At 47.9% G+C, this 27,001-nt stretch overlaps 1 protein-coding gene across 1 annotated transcript in view; it reads right to left on the reverse strand.

Annotated features, from left to right (window-relative positions):
• LOC147106682 (sperm-specific sodium:proton exchanger-like) overlaps window positions 1–27,001 on the reverse strand; it is a 504,645-nt gene that overhangs the window by 71,178 nt on the left and 406,466 nt on the right. Inside the window, exons 24-25 of the mRNA XM_086008503.1 lie at window positions 3,506–3,694; window positions 85–196 (exon numbers count right to left, since the gene is read on the reverse strand). Of these exons, the coding sequence (XP_085864629.1) occupies window positions 85–196; window positions 3,506–3,694 (301 nt within the window). The remainder of the gene's footprint in view (window positions 1–84; window positions 197–3,505; window positions 3,695–27,001) is intronic.

Below are 27,001 nucleotides of genomic sequence, written 5' to 3' on the forward strand. Positions count from 1 at the left end.
TCGGATTTCCAACATCTGCAGTATTTTGCTATCGTAATAGATAGACATAACTTGGATTATAAGCATTCAGTCAGTTTTGCTTACCAGGTTTTCGAGATTGTGAATGTCGAAAGCATGGACCACCATTGCATTCTTCTAACTGTTTTACGTTTGCACCAACTATTAGCACTTTATTTATATTAGCTAATCCCAGCACCTAAAACATTTACACACAATGAACACATGTTAAGCACAGATAAGGAAGGCCACTTCAGAGAAATCCTAAACTCAACAACAATTTACAACAATATAGTGCCTTTAACGTAGTAAAATATCCCAAGGCGCTTCACAGGAGCGTTATCAAAACATATAAGGAGATGTTAGGGCAGATAACCAAAAGCTTGGCCAAAGAGGTAGGTTTTAAGGAGCGTCTTAAGGGAGGAAAGAGAAGTAGAGAAGTGGAGAGTTTTAGGGAGGGAATTCCAGAGCTTAGGGCCTAGGCAGCTAAAGGCACGGCCGCCAATGGTGGAGCGATTAAAAGCGGGGATATTCAAGAGGCGAGAATAGGCGGCGCGTAGAGACCTCAGGGGACTGTAGAGCCGGAGGAGATTACAGAGCTAGGGAGGGGCGAGGCCATGGAGGGATTTGAAAACAAGAATAAGAATTTTAAAATCGAGGCGATGCTTAACTGGGAGCCAATGTAGGTCAGCGAACACAGGGGAGATGGGTGAGCGGAACTAGTTCAATTTCAGACACAGGTGGCAGAGTTTTGGATGACCTCAAGTTTTTGGAGGGTAGAACTAGGAAAGCCAGCCAGGAGTGTGTTGGAATAGTCAAGTCTAGAGGTAACAAAGGCATGGATGAGGGTTTCAGCAGCAGATAAGCTAAGGCAAGGGCGGAAACGGGCAATGTTACGGATGTGGAAATGGGCAGTCTTAGTGATGGCTCAGATATGAGGCAGGAAGCTCATCTCATGATCAAGTATAACACCAAGGTTGCGAACAGACTGGGTCAGCCTCAGACAGTGGCCAGGGAGAGGGATGGAATTGGTGGCAAGGGAACAGAGGTTGTGGCGTGGATCGAAGATATTGGCTTCGGTCTTCCCGATATTTAATTGGAGGAAATTTCTGCTCATCCAGTGCTGGAGCAGTCTGACAATTTAGAGAGTGTGGAGGGGTCGAGAGAGGTGGTGGTGAGGTAGAGCTGGGTACTGTCAGCGTACATGTGAAAACTCACACTGTGTCTTCGGATGATATTTATTTATATTAGCTAATCCCAGCACCTAAAACATTTGCACAAAATAAACACACGTTAAGCACTGATAAGGAAGGCCTCTTCAGAGAAATCCTAAACTCAAGTACACATGCCACAAATAGGTAGAATTAAAATGTTGGCACTTCATTTCAACTTTGACCAGATTTTCTTTGTGATATTACACGGCAAAGGATAGCCATCCAAGATAATTGAAGTAGTGCAAAGAACAATTCTGGTGATGGTGTTTGGGTCATGATTGTGTACATGTAGACAGAAGGGTTAGTTGAATGGGTTAGTTAGGTACTTAGCGGAAGGTCACTTGGATGTATGTGTTCACTAGTTTTCCTGGTTGCACCAGAGTTTCTGCAACACCATCCTCTTGGCCATTATCTGCATCATGGTAAGGTCTTGGTTGCTCTTCCTTTGTAACCCTCTTTGTATCGGAAAGTCATGCAGTACTCAGCAGAAAATGATGATCTTGGAGATACTGTTGAGCTGCCCTGTAAGGTTCCCAGTGATCTATTAAGACTTCTGAAGTGCTGCTTCAAGATGCCAATGGTATGGTCTTAAATCATCCTGTTAGCTGCATGAACGTTTGTGCTTTGCTTTTGTTCGTCGTGTCATTAATCAAGGTTGAAGAGAATACCTTGATCTCCAGGGAGCCATCCTTCACCTTCAAATAAACCTGGCACAGATAATTGCCTTAAAATGAATGCATTGTGGCAGCTGCCTGGGAATCAGTCATTTCCTTGCACGATACTATTTTCCTAATCACTGACCAGCTGCACATTAATGGAGTGGAAACACTTTTTTCAAGAATGAGATCGATAGATTTTTGTTTGGTAAGTGTATCAAGTGATACGGAGCAAAGATGGGGAAATAGAGTTGAGGTACAGATCCACCATAATATAATTAAATGGCAGGCAGACTTGAGGGGGCTGTATGGCCTATCCCTGTTCCTACAGTCATGTAGACCATGACATTGTGTCCAGTAGATGACATGGATGACAATTGTGACCCCAGGATTTTGGGAAATCCAGCAGTGTAATGAAGTTAACGCTGCTGTTGCTATTCAATAGGAAAGTTGAAGTATGCATGAGTCACTTGCTTGATACATTTATTGGCAGCAAATAGGCTGAGATTGCACATGAATCCTATGCTACCCTGGGAGGCGGCAGAGCCATAGCATATGACAACAGGGCTGACCTTGACTGTTGCTGATAATATTGTTCCCACGGTGGAATTGTGTGCAGATGTCCATACAGTGGATGACACAGCTCTATAGCTGCCTTTATAATGATTTGTAGCCTGCGGAGAAAATTGCCCTCAGTCATTGCTGGGTGGGTGTGCCAGAACTTCCAGATTTGGTTGATGCCATAAAGGTAGGTATGGGTTACCTGGCTCTGGTGCTAGCTGATCTCTATGTCAGGCCTTCCTTCATCTTGTACCAACCATTAAATACTGTGATCGGGAATTTTTAAAAGCAAACCTCATTATATTCCAAAATTGTCTTGCAATAAAACGCTTCTGCCCCATTATATTCAAAAACTGGCTTGCAAAAAATGGTTCTGTCCCTTTAAGAGCGCCTTCTTTATTTAAATTACCTTTAACACCCATTGTGAATAGATTAAATTAATGTTGGGCAGGACTTCATGGGAATCAGGAAATCATGACTTTAACATAAAGTGCCGTATTTTTTCGGGGTGCAGGCTTAATGAAGCTCTTATCTATTTATTGAAGGTTGGCATGCTCTGTCCAGTACTGTCCTAAAATGACAATCAGGATTTTCATATTAATAGGCCTACTACCTGAAGGAGGTGGGCTCTCCAGTCACCTAACGGAAGGCCATAGGGAAGATTGCAACGACCACACTGATGGCAAAAACGGGGTGGTAACTCATTCCCCACCATTTTTGGGGTACTGTCGCCCTGTTGCTAATGGACAGGAGGCCTCAAAATCTACCTTCACCCAACATATCTTCAACCTGAGAAGGCAGCACCTTGGTAGACTAAGGGATATGTGATGCAACATCTTAAGTGATATAAGCAATAGTAATTTCAACACAGCTGGAATTCTCAGAAGAGTCCAGGATAGAAAACGATTGTGCTACTTCCTCACCACACAGTTTATCATGTAAGATCTGGGAAGCACTTAAACTTCTGTAACATTACTAAAAGTAAAGATTCTTCTTATGCATTTGCACATATACAGTATAACACTGCAGTAGTATTTTTGTCTTCTTTTGTCAATTATTTGAAAGTGGCTCTCATACCTGGTGTGTTGTTTTGGCAATATAACAGGGAGCATCATATTGTTTCTGTGACTGTACATCCTCGGCACTTCCATAAACAAGAAATGCATCCTCTACTGTCCCATCATAAAGATCAAATCTGTTGTTTTTTTCTATATCCACTACATAAGAACGAGCCAGATAAGCACAGATGCTGTTGTATGACAAACCCTAGAATAAAATTAGTCATTGGATTTAGAAAGAAATGGATTACCAACTTTGTAGAGTTTTCTTTATTCCTCAAATTAAAGCATCCTATATTTAAAGAATAAACATCATTGGATAAATTCAAGCTGTCAATGGGCAAAGGGTGCAATATTTTTGATGATTCTGACATGATGGCACACACCTTTTCTGCTTATGCAATATAAAAGATTCGATAGGGTAGATACAGAGAAACTATTTCCACCGAGGGGAGTATCTAGATTGAGGGGCCATAATCTTAAAATTAGCGTGAGGCCATTTAAGAGGGTTATCAGGAAGCACTCTTCCACACAAATAGTAGCAATCTAGAATTCTCTCCCCAATTCTGATAGCAAAAAATTTCTAAAACAGAAATCAACAAAAATTTAAAAAGAGAGGAAGAACCCCTCAAAAATCAGCACTAAAAGAGTGCGACAGGAGGTGGTTCTTTACATCAGTATCAGCAGCATTATGCAGCAGATGTGGCTGCAGTGCCGGAGAAAAATGTAATGACCCTGCCAGGATGGGCAAGGTAAGATTCTGTATCATGGGCTCATATTTATGTAGTGCATAAACTATTACAATTATGAGCTTTTCTTTCCTAGCCATGTATTTCTTCATTTTCTCATGGATGCCCATGATGCTCACTTTGCACTTTTTAGCACCTCCTTTGCCCAGCACCACCTCCTTCAGCACAAAGATGTCCAGGACAACCTGCTGCCAACTCATTCCATGATCACTACCTGCATGCTACTTCTTTCCAGCTTCAGATAGCGTAGCGAGATTACATACCGTCAAAGTCACATAATCAATGCATGCTTCTGTTCCTGGAGGAGGTCAGCACAGAAAAGGACGCAGATGACCATAACTAGAGGGGGAGCACCAACATGGCATTCTCTGATCCCATTCAAGGAGCAGGCCCTCAAATTCAGGGCTGGAGTCTGCAAGAGGTGGGGAAACGGGCAGCATGGCTCCAGCTCAGTTTTATACAACGCTTATCCTTCCTTTATACTCCATCCTGTTTACTCACACAGGCACTGACACACAAGCTTGCATACATCAGCAGCTCCATGCCAGCTGTTGGCAAAGGTTACTATGCAACAAGTCATTCTTAGGAGGTGCCCCTAACACTTTTCCTCTTTCTATCTGCAGATCTGGCAGAGGGTGTTGCAGGGTACTCAAATCAGGACTCACCCAACACCTCACCTGGCACCACTTCACTCAATTGCATTCTGGCTAGCACCAGCACAGATCCATCTATCCTGGGAAATTGATATAGCTATTTTGAGGGTAGCACAATGGATGAACCATGTGAGTAAGAGCCGGTGAGGTGGTCCAGGAGGATAAGGAAGGATCTGGCTAGAGGGTGCGCTTGCTTCCATCCCACAGCTAAGCAGGGCAGTGATCCTGATCTCCAGAACCCAACTATTTAAAAGAAAAATACTTTCCAAGCATGAGAGATGGTTGAAGTCATTAGGGGACTTGTCAGGGAGCCTTCAACACATGGTAGCTGGTGTGCTGGATTCAGTAGTCCATATGTATGGGGTTTTAATGTATAGGAACAAAAGCATGCAGTCAGCCTTGGACTCAGCTCAGCTCCAGCTACAGCAGAGGTCCTTCTAGCAGAATGCATTAACCTAGTCTTTGCATTTCTCCTGAATGCTTTGACTGCTGTTATATAGGCCTTGAACTATAGTAACATTGGCTGGAATTTTCTGAGGTCCATGCAGGTGCGGTCGGAGATGGGTCGGGTGGGAAATTTGAAAAATCTTGCAGCCGGTCAGGAACCCGCCGTCGTCCCACTCCCACGAGCCTTTCCCTCGGGTGCGTTTGCCAGCGTGGCAGTGACCCGAATGGCAGAGACAGGCGACCTAATTCAAATCATTATTAGGTACTTGTCAGACCCTTAAGAGTCTTTTTAACCCTACCTTTCAAAGTTCACTGGATGACCACTGATTAGTGCACAGCATGGAAAGTACAATAAAAATTCCCACCTCACAGCTGATCACTTTCCTCAGGCAGAAGCTGAGTGCGAGTCAGCAGAGAGTGCTGTGAGTTTGGATAAGTGTGAGAGTTCTTTAATTGTTATTTCTCTTTAAATCATTCTTGATAAGATTACTTAAGCAGTTTAAGTAAAGGGGAAAAGTTAAATATTTGGGATTCTGTTGGTTTAAGAAGAGTAAAACAAGGTAACACTGCAGTAGGAGTAAATTGGCACAGCAGGCAGTGGAAACCAGTTCTCTAACCAATCAGCAGGGATTACTCATTTGGCTGTAAACAAACAAACAGTATAAAAAGACCAGTGCTAGTGCAAGCAAGCACTGAGTGCGAGTCAGCAGAGAGTGCTGTGAGTTTGGGTAAGTGTGAGTTAGGGTAAGTGGGGTGTTAGGTGCTCTTTTCAAACTTTAACTCTGTGGGTTGTAGTTAATAAAGCCTTTCTGGTGCAGAGTGACTGTTGGTAAACCATTTAACTGGTGTAATTAGAGGGACTGATTTAACTTAAATCCAATTAATTAAAGGGGATACTAGCATCTATAATCGGGCAGAGGGTGTCCATAACTAACAATAAAAAATTTAATTAATTACATAGAATGGAGCAGGTGATGTGTTACTGTTGCGAGATGTGGGAGCCGTTGGACCCCATTGAGGCTCATGGTGATTACATCTGTGACAAGTGTCTGCTGCTACAGGAACTCCAGCTCCGTGTTGATGAGCTGGAGTCTGAGCTTCAGACACTGCGACACATCAGGGACGGGGAGAAGTACCTGGACTCTGTGTTTCAGGAGGTGGTCACACCTATGAAGTGAATTAATTCAGATGTAGCCCATGGTCAGGGACAGGACGGTGTGACTACGAGTGAGGCAGGTACGGGGATCCAGGAGGTAGTGTTGGAGGAGCCGCAGCCCTTGCTCTTGTCCAACAGGTTCGAGGTTCTTACTCCCTGTGGGGACAGGAGCAGGGACTGCAAGGAGGATGAGCAACCTGGCCACAGCACCGTGGAACAGGGGGCCATTCAAGAGGGGGGAGTAAATAGAAATGTTGTAGTGGTAGGGGATAGTATTATTAGGAGGATAGAGTTCTCTGCAGCCGAGAGCGAGAGTCCCGAAGGCTGTGTTGCCTACCCGGTGCCAGGGTTAAGGACATCTCCTCTGGGCTGGAAAGAAACTTGCAGTGGGAGGGGGTGGATCCAGTTGTCGTGGTCCATGTTGGTACAAACGACGTAGATAGGACTAGGAAGCCGGTTCTGTTAAAGGAGTATGAGCAGCTAGGGGTCAAATTAAAAAACAGAACCTCAAGGGTAATAATCTCTGGATTATTACCTGAGCCACGAGCGAATTTGGCTAGGTCAAATAACATTAGAGAGTTAAATGCGTGGCTCAAAGACTGGTGTGGGAGAAATGGGTTTTGCTTCCTGGGACACTGGCACCAGTACTGGGGCAGGAGGGAGCTGTTCCGTTGGGACGGGCTTCACTTGGCCAGTGCTGGGACTAGAGTCCTGGCGAATCATGTAACTAGGGCTGTAGAGAGGGCTTTAAACTAACTAGTGGGGGGGAGGTTCCTAGAGAGCAAATAATAAAAATGACAACAGAGAAGGTCATAGACTTAGGTAGCAGTGGGGAAATTAAAAACCAGAGCGTGTCAGGAAGGGGCAGAAGGTATGGAGTAAAAGGTAAAGTAATAAAAAGGGCAAAAGCAAGAACTAAGTGTCACAAAACATATTTGAAAGTTCTCTATCTGAATGCACGTAGCATTCGTAACAAAATAGACGAGTTAATGGCACAAATAACTACATATGGGTATGATCTTGTGGCCATTACAGAAACATGGCTGCAGGGTGACAATGCCTGGGAATTAAACATACCAGGTTATTTAACAATCAGGAAGGACAGGCAGGAAGGAAGGGGAGGTGGGGTGGCTATGTTAATAAAGGAAGGAGTCACTGTAATACAGAGAAATAATATTGGGTCAAAAGATCAGGATAATGAAACAGTTTGGGTGGAGATAAGGAATAATAAGGGGAAAAAAACACTAGTGGGCGTAGTCTATAGGCCTCCGAACAGTTGCAACTCTGTTGGATGGAGTATCAATCAGGAAATAGTTGAGGCTTGTAATAAGGGAACTCTATAATAATGGGGGATTTTAACTATCATATTAATTGGACAAATCAAATTGGGCAGGGCTGCCTTGAGGATGAGTTCATTGAGTGTATTAGGGATGGGTTTCTTGAGCAGTATGTAACTGAACCGACCAGGGGGCAAGCAACCTTAGATCTGGTCCTGTGTAACGAGACAGATTAATTAAAAATGTCCGAGTAAAGGATCCCCTTGGAATGAGTGACCATAACATGGTTGAATTCCATATTCAATTAGAGGGTGAGAAGGTTGGATCTCAAACAAGCGTGCTAAGCTTGAATAAAGGAGACTATGAAGGTATGAGAGCGGAATTGAGTAGAGTGGATTGGGAAAATAGATTAAAGGGTAAGACGATACATGATCAGTGGTGTACATTTAAGGAGTTATTTTACAACTTCCAAAAAAAATATATTCCACTGAGAAAAGGGTGTAAAAGAAAAGACAGCCATTCGTGGCTAAGTAAAGAAATTAAGGATAGTATTCGACTAAAAACAAGGGCATATAAGGTAGCCAAATCTAGTGGGAGGATAGAGGATTGGGAAAACTTTAAAAGACAGCAAAAAATAACAAAAAGATTGATTAAGAAAGGGAAGATAGATTATGAAAGTAAATTAGCAAAAAATATAAAAACAGTAAGAGTTTTTATAGTTATATAAAAAGAAAAAGGGTGGCTAAAGTAAATGTTGGCCCCTTAGAGGATGAGACCGGGAAATTAATGGTGGGAAATATGGAGATGGCAAAAACACTGAATGAATATTTTGTATCAGTCTTTACAGTAGAGGACACTAAGAATATCCCAACACTGGACAAACAGGGGGCTATAGGGGGGGAGGAGCTAAACACGATCAAAATCACTAAGGAAGTGGTACTCGGTAAAATAATGGGACTCAAGGCGGATAAGTCACCTGGACCTGATGGCTTACATCCTAGGGTCTTGAGGGAAGTGGCGATAGGGATTGTGGATGCATTGGTAATAATTTTCCAAAACTCCCTGGACTCAGCAAAGGTCCCGGCAGACTGGAAAACTGCTAATGTAACACCTTTATTTAAAAAGGGCAGTAGACAGAAGGCTGGATACTATAGACCGGTTAGCCTAACATCTGTGGTAGGTAAAATTTTGGAGTCCATTATTAAGGAGACAGTAATAGGACATTTGGATAAACATCATTTAATAGGACAAAGTCAGCATGGTTTTATGAAGGGGAAGTCATGTTTGACAAATTTGCTGGAGTTCTTTTGAGGAAGTAACATATAGGGTGGATAAAGGGGAACCAGTGGACGTAGTGTATTTAGACTTCCAAAAGGCATTTCACAAGGTGCCACACAAAAGATTATTGCTTAAGATAAAAAATCACGGGATTGGGGGTAATATTCTGGCATGGATAGAGGATTGGCTATCTAACAGAAGGCAGAGAGTTGGGATAAATGGTTCGTTCTCAGACTGGCAATCAGTAACTAGTGGTGTTCCGCAGGGGTCAGTGCTGGGTCCCCAACTCTTTACAATCTATATTAACAATTTGGAGGAGGGGACCGAGTGTAACATATCAAAATTTGCAGATGATACTAAGATGGGAGGGAAAGTAGTGAGTGAGGAGGACATAAAAAACCTGCAAGGGGACATAGACAGGCTAAGTAAGTGGGCAGAGATTTGGCAGATGGAATACAATACTGGAAAGTGTGAGGTTATGCACTTTGGCAGGAAAAATCGTAGAGCAAGTTATTATCTTAATGGCAAGAAACTGGAAAGTACTGAAGTACAAAGGGATCTGGGGGTCCTGGTGCACAAAACTCAAAAGGTTAGTATGCAGGTTCAGCAAGTGATTAAGAAGGCCAATGGAATGTTGACTTTCATTGCTAGGGGGATAGAATATAAAAATAGGGAGGTATTGCTACAGTTGTACAAGGTATTGGTGAGACCGCACCTGGAATACTGCATACAGTTTTGGTGTCCATACTTAAGAAAAGACATACTTGCTCTCGAGTCAGTACAAAGAAGGTTCACTCGGTTAATTCCGGGGATGAGGGGATGGACATATGAGGAGAGGTTGAGTAGATTGGGACTCTACTCATTGGAGTTCAGAAGAATGAGAGGCGATCTTATTGAAACATATAAGATTGTGAAGGGGTTGGATCGGGTGGATGCGGGGAGGATGTTCCCGATGATGGGTGAAACTAGAACTAGGGGGCATAGTCTTAGAATAAGGGGCTGCTCTTTCAAAGCTGAGATGAGGAGGAACTACTTCACTCAGAGGGTGGTAGGTCCATGGAATATGCTGCCCCAAAAAGCTGTAGAAGCTACATCATTACATAAATTTAAAACAGAAATAGACAGTTTCCTAGAAGTAAAGGGAATTAAGGGTTACGGGGAGCGGGCAGGAATTTGGACATGAGTCTAGGTTCGGATCGGTCATGGCCCTGTGGGTAGCGGAGCGGGCCCAGGGGCCGTGTAGCCTGATCCTGCTCCTATTTTGTGTGTCTAATTCTGTTAGATTCAGGAGATGGTTCTGTGATAGTAGATTGGCGGTTAGGATCAGATCAGCCATGATCTTATTGAATGGCGGAGCAGGCTCGAGGGGCCGATTGGCCTACTCTTGCTCCTATTTCTTATGTTCTTATGCTGACTGCATTGCCAGCACAGATTTAGCTTTCTAGAGGCTGCAAGTTTTTCCAGAAAAGTCGCCATTCAGTGTCACCTCATAGAACCTATTACATCATTGATCTATTGCTTCCATCATCTCTACTTGACCTGCCATTTATTCCATCAGCATGGGTGCCGTTTGTACTGTCTCACCTTGTTCCTCAGAATCGGACCACGATGAGCCCCAACACTAGCAGCACCAGGCACACCAGCAGCACCAACAACAACACCAACAACAACACCACCAGCCTCTCCTCAATCACCTGATGCTGCACAGGATGGAGGGCATCAGCGCAGGGCTGTACCGCGCCAGAGGTGATACCCCCAACACAAGGAATACAGGCAGAGGATGAGCTTCCTCAACATGACTGAGCAGCAGTGCCAAAGGAGGCTCAAGCTATCGTGCCAGATCATTTCAGACATTTGCACATTGCTGGAGCAAGACCTGCAGCCTAGAGGAGTGGGTGGACATGTCTTACCAGTGGCTGTCAAAGTCACCAGCGCCCTCAACTTCGTCGCCTCAGGCTCCTTCCAGGGAACTGCAACAGACATTTGCGGCATCTCGCAGTCAGCTGCCCACAGATGCATCACACAGGTCATCGATGCCCTGCTTGACAAGACAGCCAATTATATCAACTTTGCCACTGATGACGCCAGTGTTACTGGGCGGGCGCTCGGCTTTGCCGCTATGGCTGGCTTCCCATGGGTGCAGCGCGTCAGTGACTGCACACATGTGGCCATCAGGGCACCCCATCATCACCCAGAAGTGTTTGTCAATCGCAAGGGCCTCCACTCCCTCAACGTGCAGCTGGCCTGCAACCATAGGAAGATCATCATGCATGTGTTTGCCAAATTCCCTGGAAACTGCCATGACTCTTTCGTTCCGTGCCAGTCAACCCTCCCTCAGCCCTTCGCTCCTCCAAACAGACATTCCGGCTGGCTGCTTGGAGTCAAGGAGTGTCCACTGAACATGCGGCTCATGACACCCTTGAGGAGGCCAAGTACTGAAGCCCAAGAGAGATATAATGAAAGCCACATTTCCACCAGACGTGTCATAGAGCAGACTACAGGCATGCTGAAAATGTGCTTCAGATGCCTTGGCAGATCTGGAGAAGCCCTTCAGTATGCACCAGCCAGTGTCTCCAGAATTGTCGTGGTCTGCTGCGCCCTGAACATAGCGCAGCAGCGAAGATTGGCGCTGCATGAAGTGTAAGGCACTGAGCGCACAGCCACTTCAGAGGAGAAGCATCAGCTGGAAGATGAGGAGGAGGAGGAACAGGAGCAGGAGGAAGCTGCGGTCCAGATCCCACTAGCACCCGAGTACATTGCTGCCCAGGAGGCCATGGATGGGCTCATCATGGCCAGATTTACTTACCTTTACGCATTACACCCATATGGCTGCCACATGCTGTGCTAGGTTGGCACCACCCCACAGCAACACCATAAAGCATCGCTACAATGACCAAGCCATTCCTTTCACACTGACCACCATTGCTGGAGGTAACATTATGTATCACCATTCACTCCAACTCACTAAGCCACTTCCAAAGGTGCACACAAGTTTGTCCATGCCCGGAAAGTGGTGAAAATAAAGATTTTTATGTGCAACATTACAGTAACGGAAACTTTACACAATCATTTAACAAAACACCCAAGTGGCTACCCTTGTGAATCTACTTGTGTTTCATCTTTCTCTTACGTGTGCTTCTACGAGGTGCTACCCCTGTGGCTTCAGCAGAGGTAGAGGCAGCCTGCTCACTTCCTTGCTGCGACTGCTTAGACGCTTTTGGCGGACATCCTCTGGGTTTTGGAGCCTCTGATGGCCCCATCAAAGTCTGCTCCTCCTGCGACTGTGCAGGGGCAAACTCGGCCATCGCTATCCGAGGTGGTATCTGGGGCTCTGGCTGAGGGGGTGGCAACGGGGGAGAAGTGTGAGCACTTTGAGAGAATCCCCTATTTGCATGTCCCCTCTCACCATCATCTAGCAAGGAGCTGGAGAGCACAGCAGTGGGGCCATGAGGACCCACGTCTACGGTAACATCCCTCCTAGAGAAGAGGTCTATGAGCCTCTGCTATCTATTCTCCATAGAGGCCATGTGCTCCTGTGAGTGGTGCATTAGCTGCTCCATGCAGGTGGCCATCCTATTAATGGAAGAGCCTACAGTCGCCATCGCCTGCGACACGGTGGTTCTCATATTGGAGATGGACTCCTCCATTCTCTGCACATTTGCAGACATCGCGCTCGCAAAACCTGTCAAAGTCTCCTGCACTTCTTGCTGCACCTCCAGGATCACCTTCTTTCTGGCTGGTCCCTGAGGCTCAGCGTCTGCATGCAGCTGAGCAGAGCTGGGAGCATCCTGCACCCTCGGACGAGGAGTCTCCATTCCTGTCCCTGTCTCCACCATCTGCTCTTGCTCACTTGTGAGTTGTGAGACACCAGGTGACAACACTATCTTGCGTGGCACCCACCATGGTGTGCGTATCTGCGCTGGTGCTGGGTGCGCTTATGTCTGGTGACGGTGCGCCCTCAGAGGCTGGAGGCTCCTCTGAGATGTCGTCTTCCTCTTCCTCCTGAAAAGTAGTGGGGGGGGGGGGGGGGCTCTTGATTGACCTGTGGGAGAGTAAAGAGATGAGTTAGATATGTCAAATGAAGAATGGGTACAGATTCCATTATGCAAATAATGACCTGCCTCTACCACCCTTTCAGGCAGTGAGTTCCAGATTCCAACCACCCTCTGGGTGAAAAAGTCTTTCCTCAAATCCCCTCTAAACCTCCTGCCCCTTACTTTGAAACTATGCCCCTTGGTTATTGACCCCTCACTAAGGGGAAAAGTTCCTTTCTATCTACCCTATTTATGCCCCTCATAATTTTGTACACCTCAATCAGGTCCCCCCTCAGCCTTCTCTACTCTAAGGAAAACAACCCCAGCCTGTCCAGTCTCTCTTCATAGCTGAAGCGCTCCAGCCCAGGTAACATCCTGGTGAATCTCTTCTGCACCCTCTCTAATACAATCACATCCTTCCTATAGTGTGTGGACCAGAACTGCAAACAGTATTCCAGCTGTGGCCTAACCATTATAGCCTCCCTGCTCTTATATTCTATGTCTCGGCTAATGAAGGCAAGTATCCCATAAGACTTTTTAACCACCTTATCTACCTGTCCTGCTGCCTTCAGGGATCTATGTACAAGCACACCAAGGTCCCTCTGATCCTCTGTCCTTCCTAGGATCCTACCATTCATTGTGTATTCCCTTGCCTTGTTAGTCCTCCCAAAATGCATCACCTCACACTTTTCAGGATTAAATTCCATTTGCCACTGTTCTGACCATCCCGTCTATATCGTCCTGTAGCCTGAGGCTTCCCTCCTCGCTATTTACCACTCCACCAATTTTTGTGTCATCTGCAAACTTACTGATCATACCTCCTACATTCATATCTAAATCATTAATATACACTACAAACAGCAAAGGACCTGTAGTGATCAATAACATGTCATTCTGTGGTGGACACTAGGTGGAGCAGTAGAGCTGTATATAGCTGTATGTATAAGACTACACTACCCAGCTATATATTATATTAAGACTACATTACCCATGAGGCTAGGCTACCCACAAGGCAGCAGTCAAGATGGAAGCCTCTACAAGATGCTGTACAAGTCCACATGTGCTCAATAAAAGTAACTAGCAAAAGCTAGCTGTGTTCATAATAAGAATGTCTATTTATTAATGAACATAACATGGTACCAGGGTGGTGAAGATCTGCTGAAAATTGTGAAAAGCGACATGGAGAATTTGAAGCCACCAGAGCGTTTGAATCTCACAGAAAAAATCGACTACAACTGGCAGACTTTTAAACAGCAATTCGAACTCTACATTGCAGCCATCGGATTCGGTACGAAGCCAGACGCAAGGAAGATAGCGTTGCTGCTTACGGTTGCAGGCCCACAGGCGATAGAGGTATTTAATACATTTGTATTTAATCCAGTGGAGAACAGAGAAAAATTAGAAGATGTGCTAAAAAAATTTGATGCACATTGCTCTCCCAAAAAGAATGAGACCTATGAAAGATACATCTTCTGGTCTCGGACACAGCAGCAAAATTAAACTTTTGATAGCTTTATAACTGATCTGAAACTGAAAGCACAGACATGTAATTTCTCTGAGCTCAAAGCATCCATGATTCGTGACCAGATTGTGTTTGGTATTCATGATAAAAAAGTCAGGGAACGTCTGTTGAGAGAAACCGAACTAAATTTGGAAAATGCGGTGAAAATATGCCAAGCCAGCAAGCTAGCTCGAAATCAATAATGATGCGAATGTAATGAGTGATAATGCTGCTGTCGGTGCTGTGTCCTACAAGGGGAAGAAACGTGGGCAGAACAGAAATGAAAAGCAATCGGAGGATGAAATTTTTAATTGTAAACGCTGTGGTTACAAACACCAGTTAAGACAATGCCCAGCGTTTGGAAAAATGTGCACAAAGTGTAATGGAAAGAATCACTTTGCTAAACAATGCTTTTCAAAAGTAAAAACGACGAAAGGGCAACGAGTTAATGTGATTAAGGACACTGATTTAAGTGAGACATTTTTTGTAGGAATGGTGTCATGTGACGTTATCAAAAACGATACAGAAAATGTGCAGCCCTCAGAAATAGACAATGCTGAACATAAAGTTAATGCAGTAAAAGAGGACAAATGGATGATCCCACTGCAGATAAATGGAGCATTAGTTACATTGAAACTGGACACTGGGGCAAAAGCAAACTTAATCAGTATGAGTGACATTAACAATATGAAAGAAAAGCCCAAAATACAGAAAAAGTCAGTACTACTGAAGGACTATAATGGACAGAAAATAGATAGCTTAGGTGTATGCAGACTTAAAGTGACAGTCAAAGACAAAGTGCATCATCTCATGTTTTCTGTTGTGGCTGAAAGACTTGATTCGATACTAGGTGACAAAGCTTGTGAAGACTTAGAACTGGTCAAGAGAGTCTACCATATAAACTGTGCCATAAGCAGACCAGATGACTCAGGTGATGAAGCAGAGAGCCCATCAAGGATGAAAAGGCCAAAGGGTATCCATGTCTTCAAAAAGCCTAGTTTCTCCAAGAAGAAAGAAAAAGACTTCAAGGTCAAAGAGAAGCCAAAGGAAGAAAAGCACAAAGAGGAAAAACACAAGGAGAAAAAGTCCAAAGATATAACCGCAGCAGATGTTGTTAAGCAGTGGAAAGAGAAAAAGGAAAAGAAGATGCCTGCACCAGACCAGGAAGCAGTTCCGGTGGATACTCCTTCTTTCCTCAGGCCAATCTTTGGTGTTCCATTAGCTGAGGCTGCTGAGAGGACTATGCTGTATGATGGGATCCAGCTGCCAGCAGTTTTTCGAGAGTGCATTGACTACATTGAGAGTTATGGCATGAAGAGTGAAGGAAACACTGAAACCCTCTCCAAGCAAAGATCGCAAGGAGACCTCGATCTATACAAAAGCAGATTGATGACAATGCCGCAACTGCATCTTGTCATTCACCGCCAGAACAATCTCATGAAGACACATCAGACTTACCCGTGTTGAGAAGATCCACACGCGAAGTAAAAGAGCCTGATAGACTTAATCTTTGAGTACAATGTAAAGCTTTGAAAATGTGTTGACTGTTTTGAAAATGTTTATGTTTATAGAGCACTAACAAAAGTGTTACTGATATTATCTTTATTGTTTTCTTGAAAGTTGATTGATATTGATTTTGTTAAACCTCAAAGAAAGAAGGATGTAGTGATCAATAACGTCATTCTGTGGTGGACACTAGGTGGAGCATTAGAGCTGTATATAGCTGTATGTATAAGACTACACTACCCAGCTATATATTATACTAGCTGGGGAGCCCCGCGTTGCGAGGGCAATTTTGGGGCGCTTGGTCTCCCTGCCCATGTGTGTCCCCCCTCTCCCTGTCATGTCCTCTCCCTGTCCTATCCCTCCCTCCCCTCCCCTCCCCTCCTCTCCCTCCCCTCCCCTGTCTCCCTTCCTCCCTCCCCTCGCCCACCCCCACCCCTCCCCTCGCCCACCCCCACCCCTCCCCTCGCCCACTCCACCCCACCCCTCCCCTCCCCCACTCCCCTCTGTCCCTCTCTCCGGCCCCTCCCCCTGCCTAGCGCCTGAAGTCCGGAGCTGAGGTCCCCCGCGTATCGCGCGGCTGATGGACGGCCGCTGCGGGCGGGCGGCGCATGCGCGGTCAGTGCGAGCCCACCGCGATTTCCCGAGGCTCGCCCCCCCCCGCGATTTCCCGAGGCTCTCCCCCCCCCCGCGATTTCCCGAGGCTCTCCCCCCCCCCCGCGATTTCCCGAGGCTCTCCCCCCCCCTATTAAATTGTTATTTAATTCCCTAACACATCATTAAAATATTTACCATAGTTCCCTAACACACAGAAAGTGTGGGGGAAAAAATTGTGAAAAATCAAGATGGCGGCCACTCACCTCGGTTCAGAAGGATAAGGCCCGCCCACACACGCACCGATTGGTCGACCGGTCAGGTCACCGAAGCGTAGGATTGGTCAATCGTCGAGTCACTCGACACTCAACTGTAGGATGGCACGCGCCCGTCCGATTGGTCGACCTCGACGTCACACGGTCGCTAATGAGATGCTAATGAGCGGAACGCTGAACGTTTTTCGGATACCGCCGGCGGGATTTTTGTCCGGCCGAAACGTAAATACGCCTATGACCGGTCCGGAATCGCAAGCTTTCTTTTGAGGTGACGCACGCGTCGGTGCGCTCTCTAACTTTCAAACGTATAGAGAACAGGCGGACAGACAGACATCCGGACAGACAGAAGAGCTGCTTTATGTATATAGATTAAGACTACATTACCCATGAGGCTAGGCTACCCACAAGGCAGCAGTCAAGATGGAAGCCTCTACAAGATGCTGTACAAGTCCACATGTGCTCAATAAAAGTAACTAGCAAAAGCTAGCTGTGTTCATAATAAGAATGTCTATTTATTAATGAACATAACAGGACCCAGCACCGATCCCTGCGGTACACCACTGGACACAGGCTTCCAGTCACAAAAACAACCTTCGACCATCACCCTCTGCCTCCTGCCACTAAGCCAATTTTGGATCAAATGTGCCAAATTGCCCTGGATCCCACGGGCTCTTACCTTCTTGACCAGTCTCCCATGTGGGACTTTGTCAAATGCCTTACTGAAGTCCATGTAGACTACATCAACTGCACTACCCTCATCCACACACCTAGTCACCCCCTCGAAAAATTCAATCAAATTGGTCAGACATGATCTCCCCCTGACAAAGCCATGCTGACTATCCCTGGTTAAATCCTGCCTCTCCAAGTGGAGACTAATTCTGTCCCTCAGAATTTTTTCCAACAATTACCCTACCATTGATGTTAGGCTCACTGGCCTGTAATTCCCTGGTTTATCCCTACTACCCTTCTTGAACAATGGTCTTCTTCTTAGGCAGTCCCTCGGGAACCGAGGATGACTTGCTTCCACATTAAAAATGAATTTGCAGGTGACTGGTGAGTCCAATGCGGGACCTACAGTCTCTGTCACAGGTTGGGCAGACGGTGGTTGAAGGGGCGGGTGGGTGGGGTGCTTGGGTTGACGTGCGCTCCTTGCGCTTGGCTTTCGCTTGCTCCTGGCGAAGAGACTCGAGGTGTTCGGCGCCTTCCCGGATGCTTCTCCTCCACTTTATGTGGTATTGGGCCAGGGATTCCCAGGTGTCGGTGGGGATGTTACACTTTTTCAAGGAGGCTTTGAGGGTGTCCTTGAAGCGTTTCCTCTGCCCACCTGGGGCTCTCTTGCCATGTCGGAGCTCCGAGTAGAGCGCTTGTTTTGGGAGTCTCGTTTTGGGCATGCAGACGATGTGACCCGTCCATCGGAGCTGATTGAGCGTGGTCAAAGCTTCGTTGCTGGGGATGTTGGCCTGAGCGAGAACACTGACGTTGGTGCGCCTACCCTGCCAATGGATTTGCAGGATCTTGCAGAAGCAGCGTTGGTGGTACCTCTCCAGTGCTTTGAGGTGCCTGCTGTACATGGTCCATGTCCGAGGCATAAAGCAGGGCGGGCATCATTGCTGCTCTGTAGACCATGAGCTTAGTGCCGGGTTTGAGGTCCTGATCTTCAAACACTCTCTTCCTCAGGCGACTGAAAGCTGCACTGGCACACTGAAGGTGGTGTTGGACTTCGTCATTGACGTCTGTCCTTGTTGACAGTAGGCTCCCGAGGTATGGAAAGTGGTCCACGTTGTCCAAGGCCTTGTCGTGGATTTTGATAATCGGGGGGCAGTACTGTGTGGCGGGGGCAGGTTGGTAGAGGACCTTTGTCTTACGGATGTTTAGTGTAAGGCCCATGCTCTCGTACGCTTCGGTGAAGTTGTTGACGATGGTTTGGAGTTCGACCTCCGAGTGAGCGCAGACGCAAGCGTCGTCTGCATACTGTAATTTGACGACAGAGGATGGGATGACCCTGGATCTGGACTGGAGGCGACGGAGGTTGAACAGTTTCCCATTTGGTCCATAAATTAGCTCCACTCCAGTGGGGAGCTTACTGAGGGTGAGATGGAGCATTGCAGCAAGGAAGATCGAGAAGAGCGTTGGTGCGATGACACAGCCTTGCTTGACCCCGGTTCGTATGTGAATTGGGTCTGTGGTGGAACCGTTGGTTAGGATCATGGCTTGCATGTCGTCGTGAAGCAGGCGGAGGATGGTGACAAACTTTTGAGGGCAGTCGAATTTGAGGAGGACACTCCATAATCCCTCACGGTTGACAGTGTCGAAGGCCTTTGTGAGATCAAAGAAGGCCATGTACAGTGGTTGGTGCTGTTCCCTGCATTTCTCTTGTAACTGACGTGCGGTGAAGATCAAGTCCATTGTACCCCTTAGTGGGCGGAATCCGCATTGCGACTCTGGGAGGAGCTCTTCGGCCACTGGGAGAAGGCGATTGAGGAGGATTCTTGCGATGACTTTCCCTGTGGCAGACAGCAGGGAAACTCCTCTGTAATTACCGCAATCGGACTTGTCACCTTTCTTGAAGATGGTTACAATTACGGCATCTCTGAGATCCCCTGGCATGCTCTCCTCCTTCCAGATAAGAGAAATGAGTTCATGAATTCGCGCCAGTAGTGCTTCTCCGCCATGCTTTAGTGCCTCGCCGGGGATTCCATCTGCTCCTGAGGCCTTATTGTTCTTCAGTTGTTGGATGGCCTTTTCAACCTCATGCCGGGCTGGGGTTGTGCTGAGATGGTGGTGGGTAGCATGCTGCGGGATGGAGTTGAGGACACTCGCATTGAAGACAGAGTCTCGGTTAAGGAGATCTTCGAAGTGCTCCTTTCAGCGGGCACTGACTGCCTCTCTGTCCTTGATGAGTACCTCTCCGTTCTTGGCCCGCTGTGGGGTAGGACCTTGGGTGCTTGGACCATAGGTGGTCTTGACTGCGCTAAAGAATCCACGCACCTCGCGGTTGTCGGCTAGCTTCTGGATCTCCTGCGCTTTCATAGAAACATAGAAGATAGGAGCAGGAGTAGGCCATTCAGCCCCTCGAGCCTGCTCCGCCATTCAATGAGATCATGGCTGATCATCCAAACTCAGTACCCTGTCCCTGCCTTCTCCCCATATCCCTTGATCCCTTTAGCCTTAAGAAATATATCCAACTCCTTCTTGAATATATTTAATGAATTGGCCTCAACTGCCTTCTGTGGTAGAGAATTCCACAGGTTCACCACTCTCTGGGTGAAGAAATTCCTCATCTCTGTCCTAAATGGCTTACCCCTTATCCTTAAGACTGTGACCCCTGGTTCTGGACTCCCCTGCCATCGGGAACATCCTTCCTGCATCTAGTCTGTCTAGTCCTGTTAGAATTTTATAAGTTTCAATGAGATCCCCTCTCATTCTTCTAAACTCCAGCGAGTATAAGCCCAATCGACCCAATCTCTCCTCATACGTCATTCCTGCCATCCCAGGTATCAGTCTGGTGAATCTTCGCTGCACTCCCTCCATGGCAAGAACATCCTTCCTCAGATAAGGTGACCAAAACTGCACACAATCTGTTGTCTCACCCACCATCTGTTCTTTAGGTCGCGAGTTTTTTGTTGGACCTCGGCCTTCAGGCGTCTGTAGAGCTGCTTTCTTGCTCTCGAGTTGTGTTGCTGTTTCCAGATCAGGAATGCCTTGCACTTGCGGCTTATTAGCTCCTGGATCTCCTGGTCGTTCTCGTCGAACCAGTCTTCGTGTTTCCTGGTCAAGTGACCGAGCGTCTCTTCACAGGTGCTGATTATGGAGGCCTTGAGTGCAGACCAGGCGCTGTGGGCACTCTGTGTCTCTGCATCACTGGGAGTCGTCAGGTTGTTTGTGAGGCGCAGGCTGAATAGGGCTTTCTTAGCGGGGTCTTTGACTGCTCCAGCGTTGATTTTCCTGCGGCATTGTTTCTGTTGCCACCGCTGTTTTGGGGCTACATTGATGGAGATGACAGAACAGATTAGGCGGTGGTCTGTCCAGCAGTCGTCGGCTCCTGTCATGGCGCGGGTGATGTGGACGTCTTTGCGGTCCCGCACTCGGACGATGACGTAGTCCAGCAGATGCCAGTGCTTGGAGCGAGGGTGCTGCCATGAAGCCTTGTAATTGTCTCTCTGACGGAAGAAGGTGTTGATAATGACAAGGCCATGTTCTAAGCATTTCGACAGGAGGAGGGTACCGTTGGAGTTGGCTTTCCCTACCTCGTCTCTGCCAATCACACCTCCCCAGAGGTCTGTGTCCTTTCCAACTCTGGCATTAAAGTCGCCAAGGAGGATCAGCTTGTCGCCCGTTGGGACTTGGGACAGGGACTTAGAAACAAGATGGCTCCTGGGCTGGCAGCTCCCTAGGGAGCTCCTTTGCCATCCATGGCCATCCATTGCCATCCTTTGCTCTTTTTCCCCCCAGTCTCCTCTCTTCTGCTGTTTAAGTTCCCCTGGCTCTAATAGTGGGTGCATTTTATCCCTAACTGCAAGTTCAAGATGCAAGGTTAAAGTTACCTGAGCTCACTGCCCATCCCCCGACCATGCCTGTTCTTTGTTCTCAGTGAGCACTGGCTCTTCACTTAAACTTAGCTCCCAAATTCCCAGACCTCTCTGCCGTCAAGACTACGCTTCTCCACCAAACTAGTGATCTAGTGACTAGTAGATCGCGAGTGGAGTTTGGGGCCAGGGATTGCGAGAATATCAGTGCTAATTTGATCCTGTGAGAGACAACATCATTCATGTCTGAGGCCGGGACCCAGGAGCGAGGACGAGCCCAGCAGCGAGGTCAAGGCCCAGGAGTGGCGCAGCGTGGACCAGCAGTGGGGTCGGGGCCCAGGGAAGGTGCGGCACGGGCCAACAGCGAGGTTGGGAGGACCACATTGCATCCTACGAAACCCAGGCAGAGAGGACCTGCGGGAAGGAGGGAGGAGGACAGTAGCAGTATGTTTGTGTGTGTGTGTTCTAGGCTGTTGTAGCAGAGCCTGGTCTCCAATCGTCTTGGATCCCCTTGCTATTGGACCAAGACCTTGCTCTGTCAAGCCCGTGTGGTAGCTGGTGTGCAACGGCCACCCCACGTTAAAAGAATTCACGCAGAGGCATCTTCCACCCTTTAAAATGAAGTTTGGGACCTGGAACGTCAGGACCCTCATGGACAACCCCAACAGTGACAGACCGGAACGCCGTACTGCCATCGTTGCCCGGGAGCTCAGACATTTCGACATTGACATCGCCGCCCTAAGTGAGACCCGGCGGGCAGGGGAAGGCCAGCTCAAGGAGCAAGGTGGTGGCTACACCTTCTTCCGGAAAGGCAAACCTGAAGAAGAACGCCGCCTCCATGGGGTAGGCTTTGCCATAAAAAATTAACCAGTTGGGCATCTCAGAGACTCTCCTAGTGGTATAAATGAGCGCCTCATGACTCTTCGGCTCACCCTAGCCCGGAACCAGTGTGCTACGGTCATCAGTGCATACGCCCCAACACTGGAAGCCACAGACGAGACAAAAGAGGAATTCTACTCCAGCCTTGAACAATCCATGTCCTGTACTACATTAGCTGTTCTCCAGTCCTCTGGCACCTCCCCTGTGGCCAGAGAGGTTCTGAAAATTTGTGTCAGAGCCCCTGCAATCTCCTCCCTTGCCTCACACAGCAGCCTGGGATACATCCCAGGTATGTTGGTGTGTGTAAGGATGTGCAGCAGCAGGATTGGGAAGGCAGAGTGGCACAACAGGATGAAGTTGAGTGTGGCTCTGTACCCACCTTTCCTGATCTAATGAGATGATTGAAACGTTACCGGCACTACATCCAGGTCCTCCTGACCACATCCCTGCTGTTTATCTCCGCTGCTATTTGGAGCCAGGCTCTTTTGGTCTCCAGGGGAGGTCTCTACTGCCCATTAGAAGGGAAGAGGCCCTCCTTGCGTGCTCTGATTCCCTCCACAAGCATGTGGAGGGAGTCATCGGAGAACCTGGGCGCAGCCCTCTGTCTCAGTGCAGTCATATTTGGCACTCTTTCCAGCAGTCCAATTGTGCAGGGTGCTGCCTGCACACACTCCGAGATGAACCTTCAAATGTAATGTGGCCATGACTCCTTTAAATATCCCAGCTGACATCATCAGACACGCAGCATTTAATAGGGCCGGGAAATGCGCAGGCCAGTCTCAATAGACCCCACTAATGCAAAGTCGATCTGAGAAGTGGCATGGGATCAGGAACAGGGTCGCGACCTGCCACTGTGACCGCCCGCACCTGACCCACCCAGGTACAGAAAATTCTGGCCATCGTAATAGTTTCAGGCAGGAGAAGACCTTCGGTCCAGGTAGCCCACCTATCCACATTATTCCCTTGGTGCATCTCCAGCAACCCTGAGTCCCATTTGTTGACAAGAACCTATCAAGTTTCTTTTTGAAACCCTTAATTTGTACGTATAACCGCTTGAACTGAAATTCTGGTCTCCTAGAATGCTATACTGGGTAACATTGCATTTCAATTATTTTTCACTTGCGAAGCGACTACTGGCACATACCTTAGAAGACTTCTTTACCATGCTTTAGTGTCAGCTTGGCTCAGTTGGTGGCACTATTGGGCTGAATTTTGAAGTTTCCGACCCGCCCAGAGCGGCGTGCATGTGACGTCATTGACAGGCTGGCTTCCAGTCGGGCGGGGAACGATGGAGGAGAGGCCGCAACCCACAGGTAGGTGTGGGGTTCGATCGGGGGACGGGTTGCAAGCCAAGGGGAGAGGGGGTCCGATCCCCGACCCCGGGGAGGGGTGGGCTGCTGGTGGGTGAGCTTGGGATGCTGGGAGGAAGCACTCCTGCTCCTCTCGGCCCACAAGGATTGCTCCCCGAGGCTGTGCTCGCCTTGCTTCAGCTACCGGGAATCCCGAAACCTGGGATCCCCGGTCGGCCGCAGTAAAACCTGCAGAACAGGTTAAAGCAGAAGCTTCAGGGTCTCATTACCGTATTTAAAATGCCAACCCCCCTCTTGGCAGTGGGTTGGCTGCCCGCCCCATCCTGCCTGAGAAAAGTTGAAAGTGTGAAGGTTGGAGTCGGGTTTTAGATTTATAAAACTTTACCACCCGCACCCCCATCGTCTGCAAACCACCCGTATTTTCATGTTAAAATTCCTCCCCATTGGCCGCAATTTTGCCATAGGCGGCGGGTTGGAGTCAGGTTGGCTGGTCGACGGGTTCCGGTTCTGCTGCCGGTTTCAGCCGCTCTGAAATAACTATTTTGCCTTAACTGGGCTTATTAAGCCTGCCATGCGCATTACCTGGCCCAATCAGTGGGTTTGGGTCTGCTGCTCGCCTCTGCTGACGTCTTCCATTCAGCTGCATTTCGGGGGCCCATGCAGCCTTGTGGTGTTTCATTCACATTCTGCTGCTTCTCAGTGTTACTGATAGCAAGATGACTAGTTCAAGAGCCAAGGTTTCTCCAAGATTCGATGAGGACTCCCTCCATGCTCTTGTGGAGGGAGTGAGAGGGTGCAAGGAGGTTCTGTTCCCCTTAAATGGACGGAGGAAGCCTCCTCAGCAAACCAAGGCAGCCTGGCTGCAAATTGCTGAGGAGGTTAGCGCCAGGTCTTTATGTTCACGCACTTGGGTTCAGTGCAGGAAAAGGTTCAATGATCTGCTATGCTCAGTAAAAGTGAGTATAACATCACACTTACCTTCAATCTGCTCCCCATCTCTTCTCATCACCAGCACTCTGCATGGTCAACCTACTCCTGCACATCCCAACTTACCCTTAACCATCCCTCCCTCTATGTACAGACTCACTCCACCATTTTACTATGCACCCCTCACACTCGCTATCACTGTTATGCAATAGCAACAACTAACAACGCACAGGGAGGTCCCTTGGTATTGGCACCTCACTCCATCTTTGTCTCCCTCTAAGCATCTATGCTATGGATTCTCTACACTCACTCCAACATTTTCGCTCAAACTCCACTTGTCTCCCTCATTGCAGGAAATGAGCCCACAATAAGAGGGAGAGGGGGAGGACAGGAGGAGGGCCACCTTCCATGGCGCACTTAACCACCACTAAGGAGGCTGCTATCGACGTCGTCGGAGATGCTAAGGAGCTGGAAGTGGGGGTCGGAGAGACAGGCAAAGTAGAGCAAGTTGGTGACAGAATAGATTTGCAACCCTCTCATTTAGATTTCATGAGTGACTGATATGGCATCTGATGTTCATATAGATTGAGTTCTAATTATCTGCACAATGGGATGTGTCTGCTATGTTAATATCACATGTCGAACTCATGCCTTTACTCCCCCACAGGACCGTCGAGAGCCCCCCTCCCCACTGTCCAGAAGGAAGAGCCAGAAGACTCCTGAGGAAGCTGCAGCCTCTGAGGGTGCAGTGTCAGCAGAATTGAGCGCACCCAGCACCAGCGCAGAGACACACACCTCGGTGGGTCATTTGCAAGATAGATTACTGTTGTCACCTGGTGTATCACAGCTCACAAGTGAACATCAGCAGATGGTGAAGACAGGGACAGCAGTGGAGAGTCCTCGTCGGAGGGCGCTGGACTCTGCCAGCTCTGCTCAGCTGCATGTGGACGCTGTGCCTCTGGGGTCATCCAGAAAGAGCGTGGTGCTGGAACTTCAGGAACAAGTGCAGGAGTCTCTGACAGGGTTTGCAACCACTGTAACTGCGAGTGTGCAGAGAATGGAGGAGTCCATGTCAAACATAAGCAATGCCGTGGTGCACGCAATGGCGAATGTAGGTGCTGCCATGGAGGACATGGTGACTCTTCTAAATAGATGGTCTGCTATGGAGGATAGATGGGCATCTATTGAGGAGAGGAACCAGAGGTACATGGACGTCCCTGTTATGAGGACTGTCAGTACAGAGACGGGTCCTCATGGCCCCACTGATGTGCAGCAAGGTGCTCTCCAGCGACTTGCTAGCAGTGAAGTGCGAGTGACCCAATGGAGGGATGATGGTGGTCGACAACAAGGAAGTGTAGGCTCCTCTCCAAGCGCTCACACTCCCATGCCACTGCGGAGCCCTCGGTCAGAGCTCCAGATTCCTCACCCAACTGAGATGGTCGTCTCAGCCCCTGCACAGCCGCAGGAGGAGCAGACTGTTGCCGAGCCCTCCTAGGCTCCCAAACCCAGAGGACACCTGCCAAAGGCGTCGAAGCAGGTGCAGCATGGAAGTGAGCAAGGCGCCTCAACATCTGCTGAAGCCACAGGGGATGCACCATGTAGAAGCACACGTAAGAGAAAGTTAACACACAAATAGTCACAAGGGTAGTCACTTGGATGTTTTGATCTAATACAAAGTGAAGTTTCTCATCGTTATTTCAATTGTAATAAGAAATGCGATGTCAAAGATTCAAAGAGTTGGTCTATGTGTGCTCAGAAATGGAAGTTGCACAGTGAGGGGTCAGGGCGCCTTTCGTCTGTAATGATGATGGTCAGAGTGATAGGAACCCACAGTTTATTGTACAGATGCTGTATGGTGTGTTAAGGTCAGCCAGACACTCATTTCCATGTGCCAGCCACATGCGTTTGCTGTGTAAACTTATGCGAATCTGGCATGGATTAGTGCATCCCTTGCCTCACAGCCAGCAATGTGCTCGTGTGCTGGTGGAACTGGCATATCTGCCTCCGCAAGGTCTTCCTCATCTGCCGCCTCCTCCTCTGAGGAGGCTGTACGCTGAGCCACTTGTTCCTTAGGCAGCGGTAAGCCACGCCACTGTGCGATGTTGTGTAGGGCACAGCAGACCACGATGATGCTGGAGACCCTGGCTGGTGCATACTGTAGAGCTCCACCAGATCTGTCAAGGCAGCTGAATCATATTTTGAGCAAGCCGATGGTTTGCTCTATGATGCTTCTGGTGAAAATGTGGCTCAGATTGTACCGCTCCTCAGCTTCGTTTGATGGCCTCCTCATCGGTGTCATCAGCTACGTCTTCAGGGGATAGCCCTAGTCTTCAAGTAGCCATCTGGAAAGTTGGGTTGGCAGATTGAACAGCTGAGGCACAGTAGACTGCCGCAGGATGAACGAGT

This window comes from Somniosus microcephalus, chromosome 15 (genome assembly GCF_052327205.1).
Source record: "Somniosus microcephalus isolate GS21.2 chromosome 15, FLI_Smic_1.0, whole genome shotgun sequence".
Taxonomy (NCBI): Eukaryota; Metazoa; Chordata; class Chondrichthyes; order Squaliformes; family Somniosidae; genus Somniosus; species Somniosus microcephalus.